At 42.1% G+C, this 21,022-nt stretch overlaps 1 protein-coding gene and 2 long non-coding RNA genes across 3 annotated transcripts in view; 2 read left to right on the top strand and 1 right to left on the bottom strand.

Moving 5' to 3' along the window:
- The window catches only part of TMEM135 (transmembrane protein 135), a 174,888-nt gene that overhangs the window by 8,267 nt on the left and 145,599 nt on the right, over nucleotides 1-21,022 (top strand). Inside the window, exon 3 of the mRNA XM_081909969.1 lies at nucleotides 1,431-1,523. Coding sequence (XP_081766095.1) covers nucleotides 1,431-1,523 — 93 coding nt within the window. The remainder of the gene's footprint in view (nucleotides 1-1,430; nucleotides 1,524-21,022) is intronic.
- LOC309369432 overlaps nucleotides 1-21,022 on the bottom strand; it is an 86,783-nt gene that overhangs the window by 53,580 nt on the left and 12,181 nt on the right. The gene's annotated exons all lie outside the window — the stretch shown is intronic.
- LOC309369380 lies at nucleotides 6,472-7,378 on the top strand. The gene is made up of 2 exons (XR_014168072.1): nucleotides 6,472-6,851; nucleotides 7,004-7,378. It is a non-coding gene; the product is annotated as an uncharacterized lncRNA (long non-coding RNA).

Raw genomic sequence — 21,022 nt, 5'->3', positions numbered from 1 at the left:
CAGGCAGTCACTCCCACTCTAAAAAATGAAAATAAGTGCATAACAAGTCAGTGGTATAAAATTCTGTGAGTGCATTGGAAATGTAATTTACCTATTGATTTGAACTTGAAACCACCCTATTCCAAGGACACAAAGCAGTTGCAGTATGTGCACAAATAAAATATCTAAATAGAAAACAGACCACACAAAACATATGTTAAAATCTTAACCCTTGTCACCAGAAACCTGACCAAATTGACATGCTTTGCACTCTAGAGGAGGGGAAAGACATAGGTAGAGGGAAGTCAGCTAAAGTGCCTCTTTTTGTGCTGTCCTTCCCGGCTGGTAAGAATACCCAGAAGGTAGTATTGATGCTTCTGGGAAATGACAAGGAAGGAGTTTCAAAGAAATACAGGACTCTAGCCATTTCAGTCTTTTAATGTTTAAACAAGCATCTTTTAAGTATCTCCTTTTTATTGGGCACTAGTAAACATTTTCGGCATAGGCTGAACCAGCCTACAGCTTGTCCTGCGATAACAAATATATTTTGTCACTGGGAAAATACAGTGGTGCCCCGCAAGACGAACGCCTCGCAAGACGAAAAACCCGCTAGACGAAAGGGTTTTCCGTTTTGGAGGCGCTTCGTAAAACGAATTCCCCTATGGGGTTGCTTCGCAAGACGAAAAAAATCTTGCATCCCCCCACGGGTTTTTTTCGCTTTTTTCGCCCTTTTCTTAAGCCGCTAAGCCGCTTATCAGCTGTTCCGCTGATAAGCCGCTTAACAGCTGATCGCTGGAAGCCGCTTGACAGCTGTAGCGCTAATCCGCTAAGCTGTCAATGGGCTTGCTTCGCAAGACGAAAAAACCGCTATACGAAGAGCCTCACGGAACGGATTAATTTCGTCTTGCGAGGCACCACTGTAGACGTTAGTGCCTTGTAACAAAGTAATCCTTTGAAATATATTGGATGTAAAATTGATGTTCTACCTTGGGTGTTACAAGAATGAAATTTTATGAGGTTCTTTGATGTTCTTGTTAAGAAGAAACATGAGATGGCAATGGGCTGCTTTTTGCCTGATGCAGCCTTTGTATCTGTCATACTGGGCTGCATCCAGAGTTTTTGTTTTGCAAACAGCTCCTCCTGAAAGGAGGAAGGAAGAAGCAATTTTTGCTGGTTCTCCATTAAATCCCCTGTGCCCCCTTCCACACTCTCCCGGAGAGTACCCCAACACTGTGGAGCACACTTCTGGGAGGTACAGAGGGCTGAAGGAAGAGGAATTGGTGAAAATTACCTCCCCCTGTGGGGGTTTCCTATGAATGGAATTACTCTGGATCTAAGCCACTGTATATGAACAGATGTACTCTTTTATTAGATGCTGTGTATTAACCCAAAAATGTTTCTTTATGCTTTAGCATGCAGAATAACAAATATTGCACATTTTATTTTCTCAGGAGGATACTTGGAAAATTTTATTTTTGGACTCCTGGTTTTGGCGCTGCTTTGCCAGCTTCTTACGTGGCTATTCTTATTGAAAGGAAGAGCAGGTATGTGTTCATATATCCTTTACTTGCTTCCACTCTTTTACAGAAGGTGGGAGCCAGTTGCATGGAGCCAAGTTGAGAATATATTTTGTCGTATGCAGCTGTCAGATGGGCAGGTACAAATAATAAAATTAATATTATTAAGAGTTTGCGGTGTGGGTAGGTAGTATACTCGAAAAAATACATGGTGGTTTTGTTTAGGGTTGCTGGTTTATACATACATGAGTGAAAATGCTCAGCTAGTTGCTGTTAAGATTCTGTTGTTTTCAGGAAGTTTTTCTAGAGGATGAGAATTCTGTGTTGTATAGGTCCAGGTATTCTCCATTACTCCTAGTCCTCATCCCTCTGCTCTTAATGTATCCTTAGCAAGAACTGTAAACGTAATGGTTGCCAGCCCTCTGCTGTGTTTATACTGTTGCTCCTCCCAGCGCTTGAAGCTGTCACCACTTAATCTCTCCATGCCTGTCTTTCTCAGGTTTGTGACCCTGCTTCATACAAATAGAAGGGACAGATGCCTAGTGCCACTCATTATTAGTCTTTCCTGGCATCCTTGCTTTCTTGCCTCCTTGCCAAATAGCCACAACTTCATAAGACTGCCAGGAATTCCCACCGGAATAAATTAGTGCTTTTGTGTTCTGCTTGTTCTTGTGCAGAATCTGTATGGAGTTGTGTGACCTCTTCACACAACACATGGTTAAATGATGAATTCTGCTATCTCATGATGTGATGGTTACTGACTTAAAGGTTTTTTTAATTTTTAAAAAGGGGTTTATCCATGGCTACTTATCATGATAGCTATATGCAGCCTTCAGGACTAGAGGCAGCATGTCTTTGGATTGCGGTCGCTGGGGAAACAGCTGCCTGAGAGGGGTCTTGGCCTCATCTCCTGGCTGTGGACTTCCATTCTGGGAAACAGGATGTGGGGCTAGTTAGACCTTTGGTGTAAGCATTTAGGCTCTTACATGTATGTGTTAACCTACTCTCTAGTTTAACTTCATCACCTTTTAAAGAAAAGATGTTTGTATAATGGCTGAATCAAAAAATTCTGGGGGAATTGTTACTCTGTGAGGAGTAAACTGCAGTGCCCAGGATTCGTAGAGGGAGGGGGATGTGCTTTGAATGAGCAGCCTTACTCTTTATAGTAGTACCTCGGGTTACAAACTTAATTTGTTCCGGAGGTCTGTTCTTAACTCGAAACTGTTCTTAACCTGAAGTGCACTTTCGCTAATGGGGCCTCCTACTGCTGCTGCTGCCGCACAATTTCCATTCTCATCCTGGGGCAAAGTTCTCAACCCGAGATAATACTTCTGGGTTAGCGGAGTTTGTAACCTGAAGTGTTTGTAACCCAAAGCGTTTGTAACCTGAGGGACCACTGCACTTTACTTCTCTGGAGTGGCAGGTTTCACAGAGGACCTTCTTCAAGAACCCTGGCATTGTAAAAATCCTCAGAACATACGATCTGACTTTCTTGCTCCATGATTTGACACACCCTACAGCTTTCCCATACATTTCCCTGGTCCAGATATCATGAAAGTACTCTTCATATTACTCCATTTGACCTCTACACGTATCTGAGATGCCTGCCTGCCCTTCTCCAGTCTCCTGCTTCTCCTGCAACTCCTAAAGATGTCCTTAGGAATGAAGTCCTCCTTTTCCCCTCCTGCTGTGCTCATGTTGTTCTCATCCATAGCTGCTCTTTTCAACTGAAGGAGTCACTAGAGAGGGCGAAAGGGATTAGTGGGAACAGGTGCAGTATTTATGAACTGCCGCTAAGGTCCTTGAAAGGAAATAGGCCTGGCAAGAAGCTGGCATAAAGAGATTGCCAAGAACTGGAGAAGGAAAATGGGCAGACTGTCTACTCTCCCCCTCCCCACACAGTTTGTTTTCGCTCTGTTGGTCTGTACCATTTATCTCTTAAAATATGAGCATGCAAGTATGGGAACCCTGCAAAATTTGCAGGGAGAGTTCATTGCGGGAAACCAGCCCTCTCTTTCCCCATATGGTCCTCTCTGTGCAAAGGGAATCAGAGTCCTCCCTTCTCCTCCAAAGCAATTGCAGAGAGCAACGTCTGTGTCCAGTTTCCCCTCTCTCTTTACCCAGACCATTTTGGAGGAGAAAACAAGGTCAGATTCTGCCCTAAAGTGACCGTTGCAGGGGGCGGGGAGATGACACTTGCAGCTCCTTGTGTTGGCTTGGGGAAATGAGCTGTGCTTTCTTCCTTCATCCAGCACGGTTAAGCTCTTGTCCCTTCTCAGACCTAGTGCCTGCTTACTGCCCTCTTTTGCTGATAACATTTCTGCAAGGGTAAGGGTGTGTTTGGTCTCCTTCTTTGCCCTGACCTCTGCATTAGAACTCCCAGTTTGTTGTTATTTTGGAATATGCTATCTTGAGTTCCATGGAAGAAAAATGGTCAGCGAAATAAATAGCCCCGGGAGTCCACCGGCCCCTCACTTTCCTCTACAGCACGTGCAGAAACGGCCTTCTCTGGATCTCATCCGCTTCATCTGCCGGAGCCTGTCTTCTGACACAGGGGAAAGTTCCTCACTCAACCAGTCCATGACATTGCTCCACCCCTCAGCCTCTGTCCCCACAAGCCCCTTCCTCCTACCTGATCTGGTTCCACAGCTGCTGCTTCCCTTCTGCCCCCATGAAAAGGTGGATCAGGAAGTCTTGCCGGCATCATTCTGTCACCTGCAAGAGAAAAAAGGTAAGCAGGATGCCAGGAGTGCCACCTTCTCTCACAGGTGAAACAGGGCATCTCTAGCCACAGATGGGCCTTTGAGAAAGCCTTACCTGCTGAGTGCATTTGAGGTTGGTGCCCATTTCATATGCTAGTTGTGCAGAAATACACCTCCGCTCCTTTGGACCCTTGGCCCCAACAGTCCCCCCCCCCAAAAGATGAATAGAACCCACAGATTAGTTGGAAAACCAACAGAATGAGAACAAATGGAGAAAAACCACCGTCCTCCTTACCCAGTGGCCACATTGGTGTCTGTCCAGTGGAGCCTTAGGTCCGTACTTCCTATTAATCTTCTATGATCATGTCATTTGGATGGAAGAGAAGGAAAATGAGAGGCAGAATTTTTCCACAGGCCTTTATTCACCACATTTATACCCATCCTTCAGCCAAACGTCCCAGGTTGGAAATGTAGCTGGAGTCAGTCTGAGCGCTGCCCTCCCAGGCCAGGTGGGAAAGGCCTGTCAGACAGGGAGCAGGTCCTACAGGACTCCCAGCAAGAAGGCCTGGGAGGTGGGTCTTGGTTTCCAGCCATGGAAACCGTTCTTGGTCCATTGAAACTAGTCTTTGGAGTTTCAGTCTAGGCTCTTGTACTACTAACCCAACTGTACGCTTGTGAAACATGGACCACTTATAAACGCCATCTCCAACTCCATGAACGATTCCATCAACAGTGTCTCCGAAAAATGTGACACATCACTTGGGAAGACAGGCAAACGAATACCAGTGTCCTGGAAGAAGCAAAGATCACCAGTGTCAAAGCAATGATTCTTCAACACCAACTTCGTTGGACTGGTCATGTGGCTCGGATGCCTGATTATTGTCTTCCAAAGCAGCTACTCTATTCCAAACTTAAAAATGGAAAGCGTAATGCTGGTGGTCAACAAAAGAGGTTTAAAGACTCTCTCAAGGCCAATCTAAAAACATGTTGTATAAGCACCAATGGCTGGGAAACACTTGCCTGTGAGCGCTCCGATTGGAGAACAGCCGTTACCAAAGGTGTCATGGGCTTTGAAGATGCTCAAACTCAGGATGCAAGGGGGAAACGAGCTAAGAGGAAGGCACACTTGGCAAACCCTCACTGTGATCAACTCCTGCCCGGAAACCAATGTCCCAATGTGGAAGGACGTGTGGATCCAGAATTGGCCTCCACAGTCACTTATGGACTCATGGTTAAAACTCACTGTTCATGGAAGTCAATCTTACTCGGCTACAAGTGATCACAAAAGAAGAAGAAGAACTATTCTTTGCTATGTGTATCTTGTTCAAGGTTACCTAGACTCTAGTCGTAGCACTTGCCTACTCTTGCAGCTGGAAAACCTTCAAATATTCATATAAAAGCAATATAACATTGAATTGACACCGTTCCAATGCTGTTTTGCTCAGAAGGAAGATGGCTACCAGAGGAGGCACTTGGGATATGGCATGGGGCAGCCATCATCCCTGAAGCATGAGACCCCATACACAGCAACCCTTCTGCCTGGGTGGTAATCACTGCCCTTCTGGTCTCTGAGTGCCAGACAGGTTGCCATCTCAAGGACAAGAGTGGATCCAACCTACATGGTTTGGGAACTTGGCCAGGACAATAGGGGGTACTCAACTTGGTTGAGAAACAGGAACATGTATATATTTTCCTTTGTTTTACTTAATGGGTGTAAGGTGGAGGTCAAGGGAGGGACAGGGGCAAACCTGTTACTCAGGTTTCCGCCAGAAAAACACTCCCAGTTTGTGACACAGATGTGATGTATGTATGACGTTTTATTAAAAGGTGTTGTGCGTACAATTGGCTTCTTTCTGCTTCTTCCATGTGGTATTTGGAAGTCCTGTTGCAACAGTTCATTGAACAAAGACCAGGCCTCTCCAGAGAGCCAAGGCTGTGCAGGAGACCCCAGGACTCACATCCCGCCCCCGCCAGACGAAGAGAAAGGGAAGGAATGCTACTTACAGTCTGCCCATTTTGTCCAGGAAAAGATCCCACCCTCCTCTCTAAAGTAGCTAGCTATCTGACCCCACCCCAACCCCTGCCCTATGCATACACCTAACCCCCACCCTAAGTCTACACTTAACCCTACTACTCTATGTTCATAATAAAAATATACAAAATAAATACAAAATATGCATAGATGTGCACAAAAAATATAAAATGAAAAACAAAATAAAAATATTAAAATAAGGAACAATAAAATAAAAGTGTTAAAATATAAAATTAAAAGAATAAAAGAAAATCAAAATAAATCAAATAAAAGTAATAAATGAAATAAAAATGAAAATAAGAAAATGAAAAAATAACAATTCACTAATCCTCCACCTAATCTCCACTAACCGCCACTAACTCCTCTCTCCTCCACTCGCCTCACTACTAATGGCCTCCTTCAAGTCTGTGGCTTTTAAAGGAGAAGCAAGAGATGTCACAAAGGAGGGTGGGTCCTTGTCACCGTGGCAACCCCCCCACCTGGACCTGGGCCCGCCTGGCTCCTCCTGAGAGGTGATGCTCCTCTATCAGAACTCAGAGGCACCTGCTGTTCCGCCTGCAGCTGGATTCATGGATGTATTTCTCCAAACTCCTCCTCCTAGAATCTAAAAATCTTCGGAAGGTGACTACCCATTCCTACTGTTCAATGTTCCTGAAGGGAAAATGACGCAGACTGCTAAGGCCAATTTTTGAAGAGCGTACTGCTCCTGCTTGCTCCTGTTTCTAATGGTTGAAACCAATTAAACTTTCCTTTTTTTATTAACCACTTTTCAGATGGTGGGCTTGATAGGGTTCCTGAAAGTTAACTTCTTTGACGCTATCACTCCAATTGGCTTTACTGTTTCATTCCTCAAGGAAAATCAGGACAGCTTTCTGCATCTCTGCCAAGGACAATTTGAACTTCTTTTTATTGCACGTCTAAAACTAAGGAAAAAGAAATGTTGCTTGGAAAAATACACACATTGTTAAGAATAAGCCAGAGCTTGGCAGTAGATTTTCACACCGCCTCCCAAGAAGCATTAAAAGAACTGCTCCCGTTAACACCCTTTCCCCACCCCTCCAAATGATCCCTCCTTAAGGTGGCTTAATGTAACATGATAACCACTTGGGAGACTACAAGAATTTGTTTCCAGGGTGGCAACTCCGTAACCCATTTTGTCTCTTATTAGCTCTTATGGGGTAACCCCACTGCTTGGTTTGCCCTGGCACCCTTTTTGTGTTTGGGTCAAGTGTTTGTTACTTGCGAAGAAATTGAGTATTTCCCCCACTGCAAACTGTGGTCAGGGTAATATGGAAATAGTGGATAATTTCTGGGCAAGCAACTTGTGGATTTTGATGCAAATGTTCACTTTACTGCTCCTTTTGTGTGGTGTTGAGTAATAGTAATATTAAACCCTGAAAAATATCTTAACTCCAGGGCACTGGTCTCAGTTTAGCCATGATTTTGGGGCACTGAAACAAGATTTGCTTGCAAAGGAAATAAGGTGTTTATTAATGAATCCAGAATCGTGTTGAAGTCCATTTCCAGACATCTGGTTCAGAAGCAGATTAGGTTCAAGGTGGTTAGTTAAGCTTGTAATTTCATAGAATCCCCTCACTTTTGGTCCTCTTTATCCAAGTTTGTGGGTTTTCTTTTCTTTTCTAAAAAATGCTCAATAAAGCTCCCATCATTACAGCTTTTCAGTATGGAGTTTTGAGCTCTTGTGCAGTGCAAGTTCTTATCTCTTCTGCTCAGGCTCAAAAGTCTGGTTGTCTAGCAGGGAAACATTCAGGCTTATACTTGGGTGAGCTAACTTGTTATTCATTAATAGCACAGACCTTTACACCTGTCAGCTGGTCTGAGTAGGGGCTATTGGAAAAAAAACTGATCAGAATGAGTGAAGAAGTGAGGGTGGAGAGAGGAGGGGAAGGCAAGGTGATGCTGAAGTTGATTGCTAGTTCCCAGTTAGTTATTTGCTGAAATTTGAAATGTTGAAAAAAGAACTGGAATGTATATGTCCTTGAACCCAGGAGCAAACTTTGGAATACCCCTATCATATATCTCCATGACTGTGGGATAGTTGCTTTCTAATTGCACAATACTTTTCCTCCAGTGTGTTTAGAGGCCGGTATAAATTACACAGATTTATTTGACAGCTAAATGGCTATTCAAATTATGGGAGGAGCAAGGAATTATGCAGAGCACTGAAGATTTTTGCTGCCCCCCACCCACTGTTCATTTTATACAACCACCCTTCTGGCTAGTGAGATTATTGCCAGCGTTGGCCAGATGCTTGCAAGCCTACTTTTAAAAGGGTATAATAAAACAAACAACCTCACCCCCCCCCCCCAATTTTGTTAGGAGCGGGAATTCTCTGCTCATTTCAAATTTGGTGCAATTTCTGTACTTTTGAGAAATGGTGGCTTTCCAGAAGCTATAGGTTGTATCCAGCTAAATTAAATCAGATTCACTGGAATGGATGGATTTATGTTAGTAACCCATTTCAGTGGGTCTAATTTGTGCAGGACTGAATTGGATCCAGTCCTATGTGAAATCACCAAACATCTTCATATTTTTTAAAATGGCTCTTTCTCTCTCATCATGCCAAATAGGTCAAAAGAGGGGAAAATAAACAAACAGTAATTGTTTTACTTTAAAATTCTTAAATATGTTTCTGGCCTTTTAAACGTATCTAGCAGCTGGTAACAAATAATCACTTAATCTCTTCCCAGTGGGCACTCTATTTTAAGTTCCCTGTAGGCATTTGCTTACAGAGCATCCATATCAGACTGAGTTCAGGAATGAAATGCTTGTAAATTAGACCTCCATTGTAAGTGTTGATGTGTTTAGGTTCTGGGCCAGAGTACTGTATACAAATTGTATCTTTAGAAAAATGTAGGGAACATCGAAGGCAACCTAGCGAATGGCTAAAAGCCTTCTGTTTTTCCTTCAGTTAGTTGACACTGAAATTGCCATGATTGTCAACATAATCAAAGCTGTTCATAAACCACAGTAATCTGGCAGTGGGTTTGTGCTATCAAATTGATTACCTTGAAATCAGCCAAAATGTTTTATTCTCTTTTCTGTTAAGAAAAAAAAAAGCTGTTGCCTGTCTCTTCATATGCAACCTGCAGTGTAATCCTAAGCATGTTTGCTCAGATGCAAGTTTCATGGCTTCATGTTGTCCAGTAAGACTGTAATAGGACCCTTCTGCTGGGTCAGACCACTCACCGCATCTATCTCAATGTTGTCTACATGGACTAGCAGTGGCTCTCCAGGGTTTCAGGCTGGGCATCTCTCCCAGCCCTACCTGGGATTGAACCTGGGATCTGTGTACAAATCACACTCATTCTCTCAGCCATGGCCCTTTGCGCTTACTCAAACTTACGTTTATATCATTTACATCATTGTATATTAGCAAAATTTCTGTTACTATGCTGGGTAGGTTATTTTTGGAGGAAAGACTTGTACATTGCAGGAACTAGCATTTTTTTGCTTTTAGGTTGCTATTGAAAGCGTATCTTTGAAAGAGTAATAATAATAATAATAATAATAATAAATTTTATTTATATCCCGCCCTCCCCAGCCGGAGCTGGGCTCAGGGCGGCTAACAATCAAATCAAAAGAGGGCTTTCCTTTAAGACTGATTCATCCATTTTCTATTGGAAGCTTGTAATTTAATGCTATTAAGGTCTTGTATAGTGGTACCTCGGTTCCTGAACACCTCCGTTGTCGTACATTTCAGTTCTCAAATGCCGTAAACCCGGAAGTAAATGCTTTTGTTTTTGACTGTTTTTTGGAACTTGAACGTGCGACACAGCTTCTGCTGAGTGCAAGAAGCTCTTGCAACCAATGGGAAGCCAAGCCTCGGTTTTCGAATGTTTGGAAGCCAAATGGTCTTCAAGAATGGATTACATTCGAGAACTGAGGTACCACTGTACCTAATTTTCTCTCCATATGTATTTGTTCTATATATGTTGTTTTTTCCCTTTTTGTTTTACTATATATTTTGTTCTTTTGATATATGTGTTGCAGCATGGAAACAGGTTGGGAAGCACTTTAGAAACCTTTCAATAATAAACCAACCCCTGGGGTGCATCCATGCACAGATCCAAGGCAACACATACATGGTGGAATCTGCATCAGTGAGGACTAGCCCAGTCTACTTGATGTCAATCTTGCAGAACCTATTTTGCATCCACTTCAACAGGGGGATGCTTGGGGTGATAGGTGTACCTTGTGATCTCAGCTGTTGAGAGCCACCCTTGCACCTATCTGCACAGCTGCTGCTTCAGTTGGGTTTCTTGATGATGCTAGAGTTTGAAAGACGTTTGGGACCCAGGTTTTCCACTTGTAAATTAAGAGGAAGTGATGAAAATCCTGTTTGCCAGTTTCGCCTCTCCATTTCCCAGAGAGCCTGCTTTGGAGATGACTGAGTTGGGCCACAAAGGAGGGAGTGCTTTTCTCCTCCTTTTTCTATCGGAGAAGAAGGGTAAAGGCACATCTTTTCTCTGTCTTGGTATTCTAGCGTTACGTTCTAGCACAATTAAAGGTTTGTAAAATATTTGGTGCATCTCTATGTGTCCCTCTTTCCCCCTGCAAATGAATCATATTAACAAGTCAGGCAGCACCTAGATCCAAGATGGGGTGCTAAATGTAAGCGTTCATTTTAAATCTGCTACCTAGACCCTGTCATTTTTAGCCTAGCAATGCAAATGGAGTTGCATGTTGCATAAGAGTAAAGTGCTAATTTTAACACAGTTTGAGGAAAGGCAATTAGATCTCTCCAGAAGTTAATTGTGTATTCTTTTGCCTAATGAGCCTAGCCCTTTACGCTTTTCCTTGGTTAATTACACCACTATGAACTGGAGAAAAGAAACCTAATTATAGCTAATCAAAATAAAGATCTAGAGTGGTTTTGAAGGGACCTCTGTGTGTGTTTTCCTTTTCCCTTCTTCAAGTGCCCTGTCCTCTAGGCAGAATTAGTGTTTACTTAGTTGCTGTTAACATTATAGTGGCGCCTGTCTCCTTGCCATAGAGCAGGCTCTGTCATTGGTGCCATTATAAAGCCCTAAGTTGAAGTTCTGTAATTTGGCAATAAAAATGTACCATAGGCTACTTCTAACACCTTTTAACTTCCTTTTGGGATTGGGGGATGGGTGGGAAGAGAGGATAATGTCCTTAACATTTGCTGGATATTTACAAAGGTCATTCCAGAGTCTGAGGTGGGACCCTCGCAGTTGAGAAATTTAAATGTGTTCATTTTAATACTAGACTGGCATTTTGAAGGTCTGAAGTATGCTTATAATGAGTTTGGCTTTTTGTGTTTAGAATCTTAACTGTGCAGAGTTCTGGTTAAGTCTGTATTGATCACAAACATAAATATATTAAGCACGGTTACCCTGGAATGTTACTAATTGCCTGTGCAAAATTGGCAGGCGTATGTATGGATCTTTTTGTACTTTTTAATTTCATTTTAAAGTTGGCTCTCCAGGTGTGTGAATAAACACTTTCTTAACAGAGATTGATTGTAGGGCATACTGTTATTACTGATTATAGTATGTTGCCTATTAAATGTGCCACAGTATATGTGCCATAAGCTAAACATGAGAAAATTGCTGTGGCTTTTGTGGATTTGACAACTTAGAACACAAATTGTACATGGGCTGAATGTTATTGCAATTTAATGTTTGTGGCAGCTTGGAATGGTTAAACTTTACCAGCTAATTCCATAAAATACTTTCTGTTCCCTGGAGCTTTTTCCTGCTTCAGAATGAACTTATTTTAAGTTCACAAGGCAGTAGTCTGGTTAAAATACATTCTGAAATCCATATTTGGCCTAATAAAAGTATTGCCCTGGAAAAAAGCTCACAGAATAGTGTGCAAGGTTTTTGAGATTATTGGAACTCTTCATCTGACTGTAAACAAAGCAAGGAGTTGGGAAGGAAAAAACCTGGCTAATGGAAGGCAGTGGAGTCTGCATCTGCTCCCAGCCCCAGAAATATGGCTTTGGATAAAATAAGTTAACTCTCTGTTGTGACTTATACTTTCCTAAAAAGATGCAAGAGCAGCCTTTCAAGCTTTCTGCCTGCTTGATATGAACTTTTTTTTGTGTACGAAAGGAGTTTTGCAATCAGTCTTTTAATTCTTTGGCAAGCAGCGACTGTGGTTGGCATTAAGCACGGTGTACAAATCAGTCATACCTCTTTCATTTTAGTAGAAATGTAAGTCTGAAACCAATAAAGCACCACGGCACTCGAGAATATGATTTCTGAAAGGCCAAAATGTCCTCCTGTCTTGTTTCGACAGAAGACAGGTTATTTCCCCTCCTTTCTCTGACTGAAGCATAATATCCCGTGTGTGTGTGTGTGTGTGTGTGTGTGTGTGTGTGTGTGTGTTGCCATCTCCGCCAAACATAAATTTAATAGAAGGGCAGGGGTTTTGAAGACAGAGGTAGGACTCAAAATGGCAAAATTAACAGCAGCCATTGGATACCAGACAAATCAGAAACTAAGGCTAGAATGGCAATGTTTTGAAGAGTACATGAGTAAACACTGTTCTAAGGAGAACATGTTGGTATATATAGATTAAGTTTATAAAGTAGACAGGTGAAATTAATATATTTAGAACATTAAAGATGAGATGTATAAGATGCAATGTAAATAAGAACTTAAGAGTTTAAGGAATGATGAGTATTGGAGGAGGGAAGTCACTGGTTGTGAACGTATCTGTTCCGGAGCCCCGTTGGCAACCTGAAAGGAACGCAACCCGTGTCTGCGCGTCTGTGCACATGTAAGTCACGATTTGCCGCTTTTGCGCATGTGCGTGACGTCATTTTGCGCGTCTGCGCATGCACAAGTGGTGAAACCTGGAAGTAACCCTTTCCGGTACTTCCGGGTCACCGCAGGACGCAACCTGAAAAAACGTTTCATGAAGCAAATGTAACAAGAGGTATGACTGTATTCTTTTTTCTTTTTATTTTCTCTTCTGGGATATTATTTGTATTTCTGTCTTTGTGAATGATCATTGTTTGTTTGTCTGCTTATGAAATAAAGTAAAACTGAAAATAATAATAATAAAAGGGCATGGGTTTTGAAGACAGAGGTAGGACTCAAAATAAGTTTGTGTATGTGTGTATGAGGGAATACAAGGAAATCCAGTTCTGACTGTCTAGTTGCCAGTGCGGCGGTTGGCAACACTTTCCCCCCTGTTATTTTGCTAAGCATGAACTAATACACAATTCACATAAGTGACACATAGTTAATATCACATTTTTAGCCAAAATTGTTAATACATGTTTAATTTGGTGTTTACAATAAAAATATTGTACTGTTCTTCAGTTTTCGAAACTCTACTCTTTATTTTTAAACTCCTTAACATATTGTCTATCCTTAACATATACTTCGAGGCTTCGAAGCACATACATTTCAGTAATCACTGAGTGTCAGGTAGGTGCAAAAAATGGCACCCAGACTTTTTGAGGTGTTCACAAATGGAGAATCTTTATCTGCAAAATGTGCCTGGCACTCTGCTAATTTCGAACCCTGAACACTGGAGAAATACAACAAATTACATCATGTGTTAGGCAAACATTCCTCAGTTTCCCATTATATTTTGTACGATCAAATAACTTTTCATTTGTTTTGCAGCAGTAAAACAATAAAAATAAAATTTGATCTGATGATTAGTGATGTATTTTATTTTATTTTGCTAATATAATTTTTTATGCCAATCATTGCCATTTTTTTCCTTAATGTTGGTTGTATAGAATTTTTTGCAAAGTATTTAACGGTGTAAAAAAATAAATCATTAAAATTAGTGAAACAGTATTATCAAAACAGATTAAAATAGGAGAAATCTCTAATAATATAATCTTTAATAATAAAACAGAAGTCTTGGCCAATGTGTGAAATTTCAGAAGCATGAAGAAAGCATGGTCACAGAATAGGTATTTTGTGTCAGATATTTATCCTTCTTCATAAATACTAGCGGCAGAAGAAATGTCCTGTAATATGTAAATCTGTATGAGCTATTCAGATTCACAACTCATTTCGCAGTGGAAAATTATAGGCTTATTTTAGGGGGAAGATAGCTACGCTTTTAATGGCTTAGCCTTAGGGAATATCCTGAGTAGTTAGTCTTCAGTTTCTTGGGGATTGTAGCTGTCATTGAAGTTATGCTGGAATCATATAGCTGTGGAGGTGAGAAAATGACATTGTGATCCTGGAAATGTAGAGTCAAAAGCTCTTCCTTTGAATGGACTTCAGAGTCAATGCTAAGTCTTTGAAATTGTGCTTGCTCCCCCCCCCCCCTTTTCTTTCTAGGGGCAAAAATGATGGATGCCTGCACTTCAGTGAAAATTAAGCTTTGGGAGCTTACCATCAATTTTGCTTGCCTTTGAAACTCTCCCACTCAATGCACACAAGAGTGCAGAAAGGCTTTGACCACCGAAGCAGTTTCCATAAATGTCCTGGGAATTCTTAGATGAATGCTCCTGTACTAGATATGTAGGAGTTTTATTGTCTCATCTTCCAAGTATTTGAACTCTTCAGTGTTGTTGTAAAAGTGGAGGGGGAAGATTAGTTGTTTCCTCATATTTATTAGGTTGGTTCATGCCTATTTGGTTTCTAACCTTCCTCAAATATCCTTTTATCTCCTTTGTTGGATTCTTATACTCATTTGTTCAAATATAAATGCATCCGTTGGAAGGGATCTCTTCCGCTCAAGGTCCAGAGTGCTCTGTAAAAATCATGTTAATTTTAAATTTGTTTTGAATGATATTTCAGTGTTGCATAGTTTACGAGCAAATTAATATCCAGTTAAATCCCTTGCTTTAAAAAAAAAACTGATAGAGAACTGTGAACATCACCAGAGTGCAGCATTAGCAAGAATTTTGATTTTTTTGTTCCAGCTACCCTGGAAATATTTGTTACTGATGAAGTAAGAACATAAGAAGAGCCCAGGAAAGGTTTTTGAGGAGTGGTTTCAACACTGCCACTTTCAAACAGGCAGAGAACATTCCCTCTCCCAATCCTGCTAGTTTTTAGCAGCCAAGAGGGGCAAGGGTCAGTTTGCCCTGACCGATCCAAGCACCTTGTCCACGTCTTTGAGCCTTACTAACTGAAACTCATCCAGCATAACAGAACTAGTGCTCTGGACACCTCTTGAGAGTCATCTGCTGTCACAGTGAAGGTCCTGCTGCAGGGTCAGCAAACCTTTTCAGCAGGGGGCCGGTCCACTGTCCCTCAGACCTTGTGGGGGGCCAGACTATATTTTGGAGGGGGAAAAATGATGCAAGAGCATCACGAGCCCCAGTGGCTGCTTACCTGTATCTTGCGAGCGGCAGGGGCTGGTGGCGGGGGGACGATGAGCGGTGTGCGAAAGGGCTCCGGAGAGGGGCTGCTTAAAATGGTGGTCACTCGAGTGCTGCTGCTGCTGGCACCAACAAAGCCCAGCCCCCTTACTCCTCTAGACAGGGCAGTGAGAATCCAGGAGGAGGGAGGGAGGAGGGCCTGCTGTCGCCGCCGTGTGAGGAAGAGGGAAAGAACGTGCATACGCTGGCGATTCACACGGTGATTCCTGGGCCGCCCGCGGACCGGACCCAGAAGGCAGTTGGGCCTGATCCGGCCCGCAGGCCTTAGTTTGCCTACTCATGTCCTGGTGGATGCAAGCAATGTTATCCTCAAGTGTGTTGGCTGTAGTGTGTAGGTGTGTCACGCAAATGCTCCCTGTGCTCCTCCCGGGACTGGAAAGAGGTTAGTTTAAAACTGAATTACTGTGTCGCGAAATGATGTATGTCTAAAAAGCTCTGTTCTAGAGTATAGCAGGAAGCCAAACAGGCTCCAAAAAGCAGGAGAGTGCGCTCATGCCAATGACCCAAGCCATTTGGATGTTCCAGAGGTCAGCCAGGGCTTTGACAGGAGTGCCAGTCATATTACCGGGAAAACATCCCCGAGCCGTCGGAAATCCCATTGGATCCATCAGCCTGAGTGCAAACCATAATAGTTCCCCCGCCTCTGCAGAGGGGGAAGGGTGCCGAGAGACTAAATCTCAACAAAAAGTGATCTGACCATGACAAGAGACTGATGTCAATATCCCACACTTTCAGATCACTCTCTTTCTGCTCAGTTTTGATAACAAGTACAAAGTGGATATGCAGATGATATGCAGATGACACAACCTTGATGGCAGAAAGTGAGGAGGAATTAAAGAACCTTTTAATGAGGAGTTACAGATAGGTAGCCGTGTTGGTCTGCCATAGTCAAAACAAAACAAAAAAAAATCCTTCCAGTAGCACCTTAAAGACCAACTAAGTTAGTTCTTGGTATGAGCTTTCGTGAAGAAGTGTGCATGCACACGAAAGCTCATACAAAGAACTAACTTAGTTGGTCTTTAAGGTGCTACTGGAAGGAATTTTTTTTTTTTTGCTTTTAATGAGGGTGAAAGAGGAGAGCGCAAAATATGGTCTGAAGATCATGGCCACTGGGCCCATCACCTCTTGGCAAATAGAAGGGGAAGAAATGGAGGCAGTGAGAGATTTTACTTTCTTGGGCTCCATGATCACGGCAGATGGTGACAGCAGCCACGAAATTAAAAGACGCCTGCTCCTTGGGAGAAAGGCGATGGCAAACGTAGACAGCGTCTTAAAAAGCAGAGACATCACCTTGCCAACAAAGGTCCAAATAGTTAAAGCCATGGTTTTCCCAGTAGTGATGTATGGAAGTGAGAGCTCATCAAGAAGGCTGATCGCCGAAGAATAGATGCTTTTGAATTCTGGTGCTGGAGGAGACTCTTGAGAGTCCCATGGACTGCAAAAAGATCAAACCTCTCCATTCTGAAGGAAATCAGCCCTGAGTGCTCACTGGAAGGACAGATCGTGAAGTTGAGGCTCCAATACTTTGGCCACCTCATGAGAAGAGAAGACTCCCTGGAAAAGACCCTGATGTTGGGAAAGATAGAGGGCACAAGGAGAAGGGGATGACAGAGGACGAGATGGTTGGACAGTGTTCTCGAAGCTACCAGCATGAGTTTGACCAAACTGCAGGAGGCAGTGGAAGACAGGAGTGCCTGGCGTGCTCTGGTCCATGGGGTCACGAAGAGTCGGACACGACTAAACGACTAAACAACAATAACAAAGTGGAAGTAGTACCCAGCCATCATGGCTGGTAGCCATTAATGGCCTTATTCTCCATGAATGTTTCCAACCCCTGGATATACATCTACCCAACGTTTAAGTGCCAAACTTCCAGAGTTCAAAAAATTATGTGGCTTTTCTAATTGCTGCTATGGGTTTCTTTCCATCCTATGGGTTCTCTTGGCATCTGTCTATTTTGAGACATATTGGAGGAGAAGAAACCCATGTCTATGTGGAAAAGACTTATCAAGCTATTGGGAGGCATGTCAAGAGTTGTCTTCCCTATGGCAAGCTGCATTGTACATTAGGTCTCCTGTTGTTTGTCCCGTGTCACATATCCTTAGGTGTTCATGGGAGCAAGTGAATTGTGCCCCATGAATGGTGCTACATAGTCTGGTAAATAGGTAGTAAACTCTCAAGCAGGTGAGCTAACTTTGTCAATTGTCATGCTCTAGGCCAGTAAACTAGTTACCTTTTTAAATCAGTTTGGCACAATCAGCTTTTGGTGAACACGAGCCACCCACTTGTTATTTCCTTCCATATTTTTGAATTCTGGCCTCCATAAATATTTGTTCTGTAGTTTTCCTTGAGGTCAAATCAAAAGAGGGCTTAGTTCTTCTGTTTTTTTCCTTTTTTATAAACATAGGCACAGTATCAACTACTTTGCAGTTAGACAGTATCCAAGTTGTGGTGTTTGTTTGTTTTTTGAAAAATGTAAGAGATTGTTATTTCACACATTACTTCAATTAATGTTTTTGGCTGGAGTTCATCTCCATTCCAGATCTGCATTCATAAAGTGCTTTAAATTTCAAATTGAGCTTTGTGACCTTTTTTCATGAATTACGTGCATCCTTAAGACATGGCACTATTCACTAGCATTTTCTTTTTAAAATAAAAGTGAGTCAGTGTATTCATTAGGATTTTGTGCCATATATAGTTCCTTTAATCTCGTGGTGTATGTCCTTGCCCCTTTTCAGATTAGCAAAGAAAGATGGATTGATGTCCATGCCACTGCTTGAAATGCCGCCTTGAGAAATGCGTAGGAGTCAAATGTTATAGCAGTATATAATGATCAATCTTTCTTCATTAGGGCTTGAAAAGAGGATGTTCCTGGAAGATTGCGGTCATGGTTAGTTTAATTAGTAGTGGATCTTTGGATGTTACAGGTCACTTGCTTTAATTTTAAGGTAGCTATAAGCTGCACTTATAATACATTGGGAGCCAGTGTGGTGTAGTGGTTAAGAGTGGTAGTCTTGTAATCTGGGGAACCGGGTTCGCGTCTCCGCTCCTCCACATGCAGCTGCTGGGTGACCCTGGGCTAGTCACACTTCTCTGACGTCTCTCAGCCCCACTCACCTCACAGAGTGTTTGCTGTGGGGAAGGAAGGGGAAGGAGATTGTTAGCCGCTTTGAGACTCCTTAGGGTAGTGATAAGGCGGGATATCAAATCCAAACTCCTCCTCCTCCTCCTCCTCCTCCTCCTCCTCCTCCTCCTCCTCCTCCTACATTTTCATAGAATCTTAGAGTTGGAAGGAGCTTCAAAGTACATCTGTTCCAATCCCATGCCACCTCGGTAAGAATATAATATCTCCACTCTTTAGCTTCATGGGCCTATTAGGGCTGGCAGAGTCATGAATGACAGCATGCAGCAGAACTAAGTAATCGCATTTCTGCTAGGTAACAAACCAATTAACATTTAAATAGAGAATCACATAACAGCAAGCACACAAAATAAACAAATTACCCATCTATAAAATAAGATTGACAGTTTGGTAAACATTCCCCAAATGAAGTTTTGGTCACTGTAAAATCATTGTGTCTGAATCCAGATCATCAAGTAGACATTAGTAGAAAATGCTAATAGGACTAGTGGATACATTTAAGTACAGGCAGTGCGTGTGTCCAATTGACATGTGACTGCCAAAACGCAGGTCCTTTTGGACCCGAAAGAGAGCAGAACAGGGTGGGCTTATGCATTTGGGGACCTGGATTGGAACCCCCGTGCAAAATGGTTTCTGCATGCATGCAACATTTTGGTTTATAAATATGTTTTTTTCTAGTAGTGCAAAATTGTTTGATAATACGTATGCTTAAGCTACAGCACAAGGATTTTTTCAGCCTCCCTCCCCCATCTCCAGATTACTTAAAACAATTTGGAATGTTTTGTAGTATAGATCTTTTGCTTACTCTTTATCATTGGCGATTTTGATTAGGCTTTCTGTTTGTGTGTGTTCAAGTGAATATTGGTGTTAGACAGCTCTCCTGCTGTATTCTATTTTCGAGTCTACTTTACTCAAAGGCATTTTGGATATCTAAAATGGTGACTGTACAGGACACTATAAACCATGTGTCATGATAGGTATTTGCTTTCATAACAACTTATGTTTGGGTTCTTTTTATATTGAAAAGTCACTGCTTAAGTCTGTGTTTTGCATTCTCTGTATTATTATGAAAGCTTAGCTGTTCTTGTTGGTTTTAAGTGAACTTTTGCACTGGTATTTCACTGTCAGACTTCTGCTGAAAGTAGGAAATAGGTGGGTGTGAGTGATTAAGCATAACCTAAACATCAACTGTAATGCTTTGTTATTTCAGACTTCCCTTCCATCCCCATCTTAGTTCTAGATCTGGAATTGTAGGATTTTCAGTGTTTGGTAATAGGTGTTACGCAGCTGTTTGGAAGGAAAATCGGTGATTTCTTGATTTGACTATGGGTTTGGATTATGTATATTGGATTTAGTTGTACAGGTTAAGTGGTATGTTTTCCTTTTTATATAAAAAGGTCTGTATTTGCGGATCAGATTCTACCTTCTGAAGAAAAACAGCTAGGAATAGTTTTATGCTATCACATTTATGGTCAGAAAATAATGGTGATATTAACTCATGTTTCCAGTTTCAGCCAAATAAATACAGGAATTTGTCCCTGTAGAATGCAAAATGATGTATTGAAATATTGCCAAAGGTATTTTATTTTAACTGAAAGATCTTAAAACAAGATACGGTCAAAACCTACTAAAGTACTGTATGGTGTTGCTTGGCTCAGCATGACATTTGGGCGAAGCAGCACTAGGGGAAGGTAGGCATTGCTTCTGTTGATGGCAGCAGATGGTCCCAAGATCAAGGAAGGGAAGGGTTGCAATGGCATCCTGTCCTCTTCCTGGCTCACCCAGGCATTCACCTTTATTCCAGGCTGAGAAGCAGCAGCAGCATTTTCACTTGCCCTTTTGAGCAATTCCAGATGATTCATTGGGAGGGCAGTTTCTACTTGCTTCAGGCAAGTAGCTGAACATTAAACCAGGCATAGGCAAACTCGGCCCTCCAGATGTTTTGGGACTACAATTCCCATCATCCCTGACCGCTGGTCCTGTTAGCTAGGGTTTTTGGGAGTTGTAGTTGAAAAACAGCTGGAGGGCCAAGTTTGCCTATGTCTGCATTAAACCATATACCTGGTATAACTATACCAGGGAGCACTGAGTATCAATCCACGTGCATGCTGCATGTTTACATATGCTGAGAATATTACTAGATAGAGCTATCGTGAAACAAAGTTACAACATCTGGAACTGGATCATGGAAAGTTGGATAGAGCTGAAGCAGCAGTTCTCATAGCATCAACAAGAGATCAGATCTGGTTTATTGAAGATCAAAGCTTGAGTTGTAATCTGAGGGATCTTTGTATGTAG

The sequence above is a fragment of the Podarcis melisellensis genome (assembly GCF_964234715.1).
Source record: "Podarcis melisellensis genome assembly, chromosome: 4".
NCBI classification, from domain to species: Eukaryota; Metazoa; Chordata; class Lepidosauria; order Squamata; family Lacertidae; genus Podarcis; species Podarcis melisellensis.
Note: the sequence above shows the minus strand (reverse complement) of the source record. Positions and strands in the feature narration are given on the sequence as shown.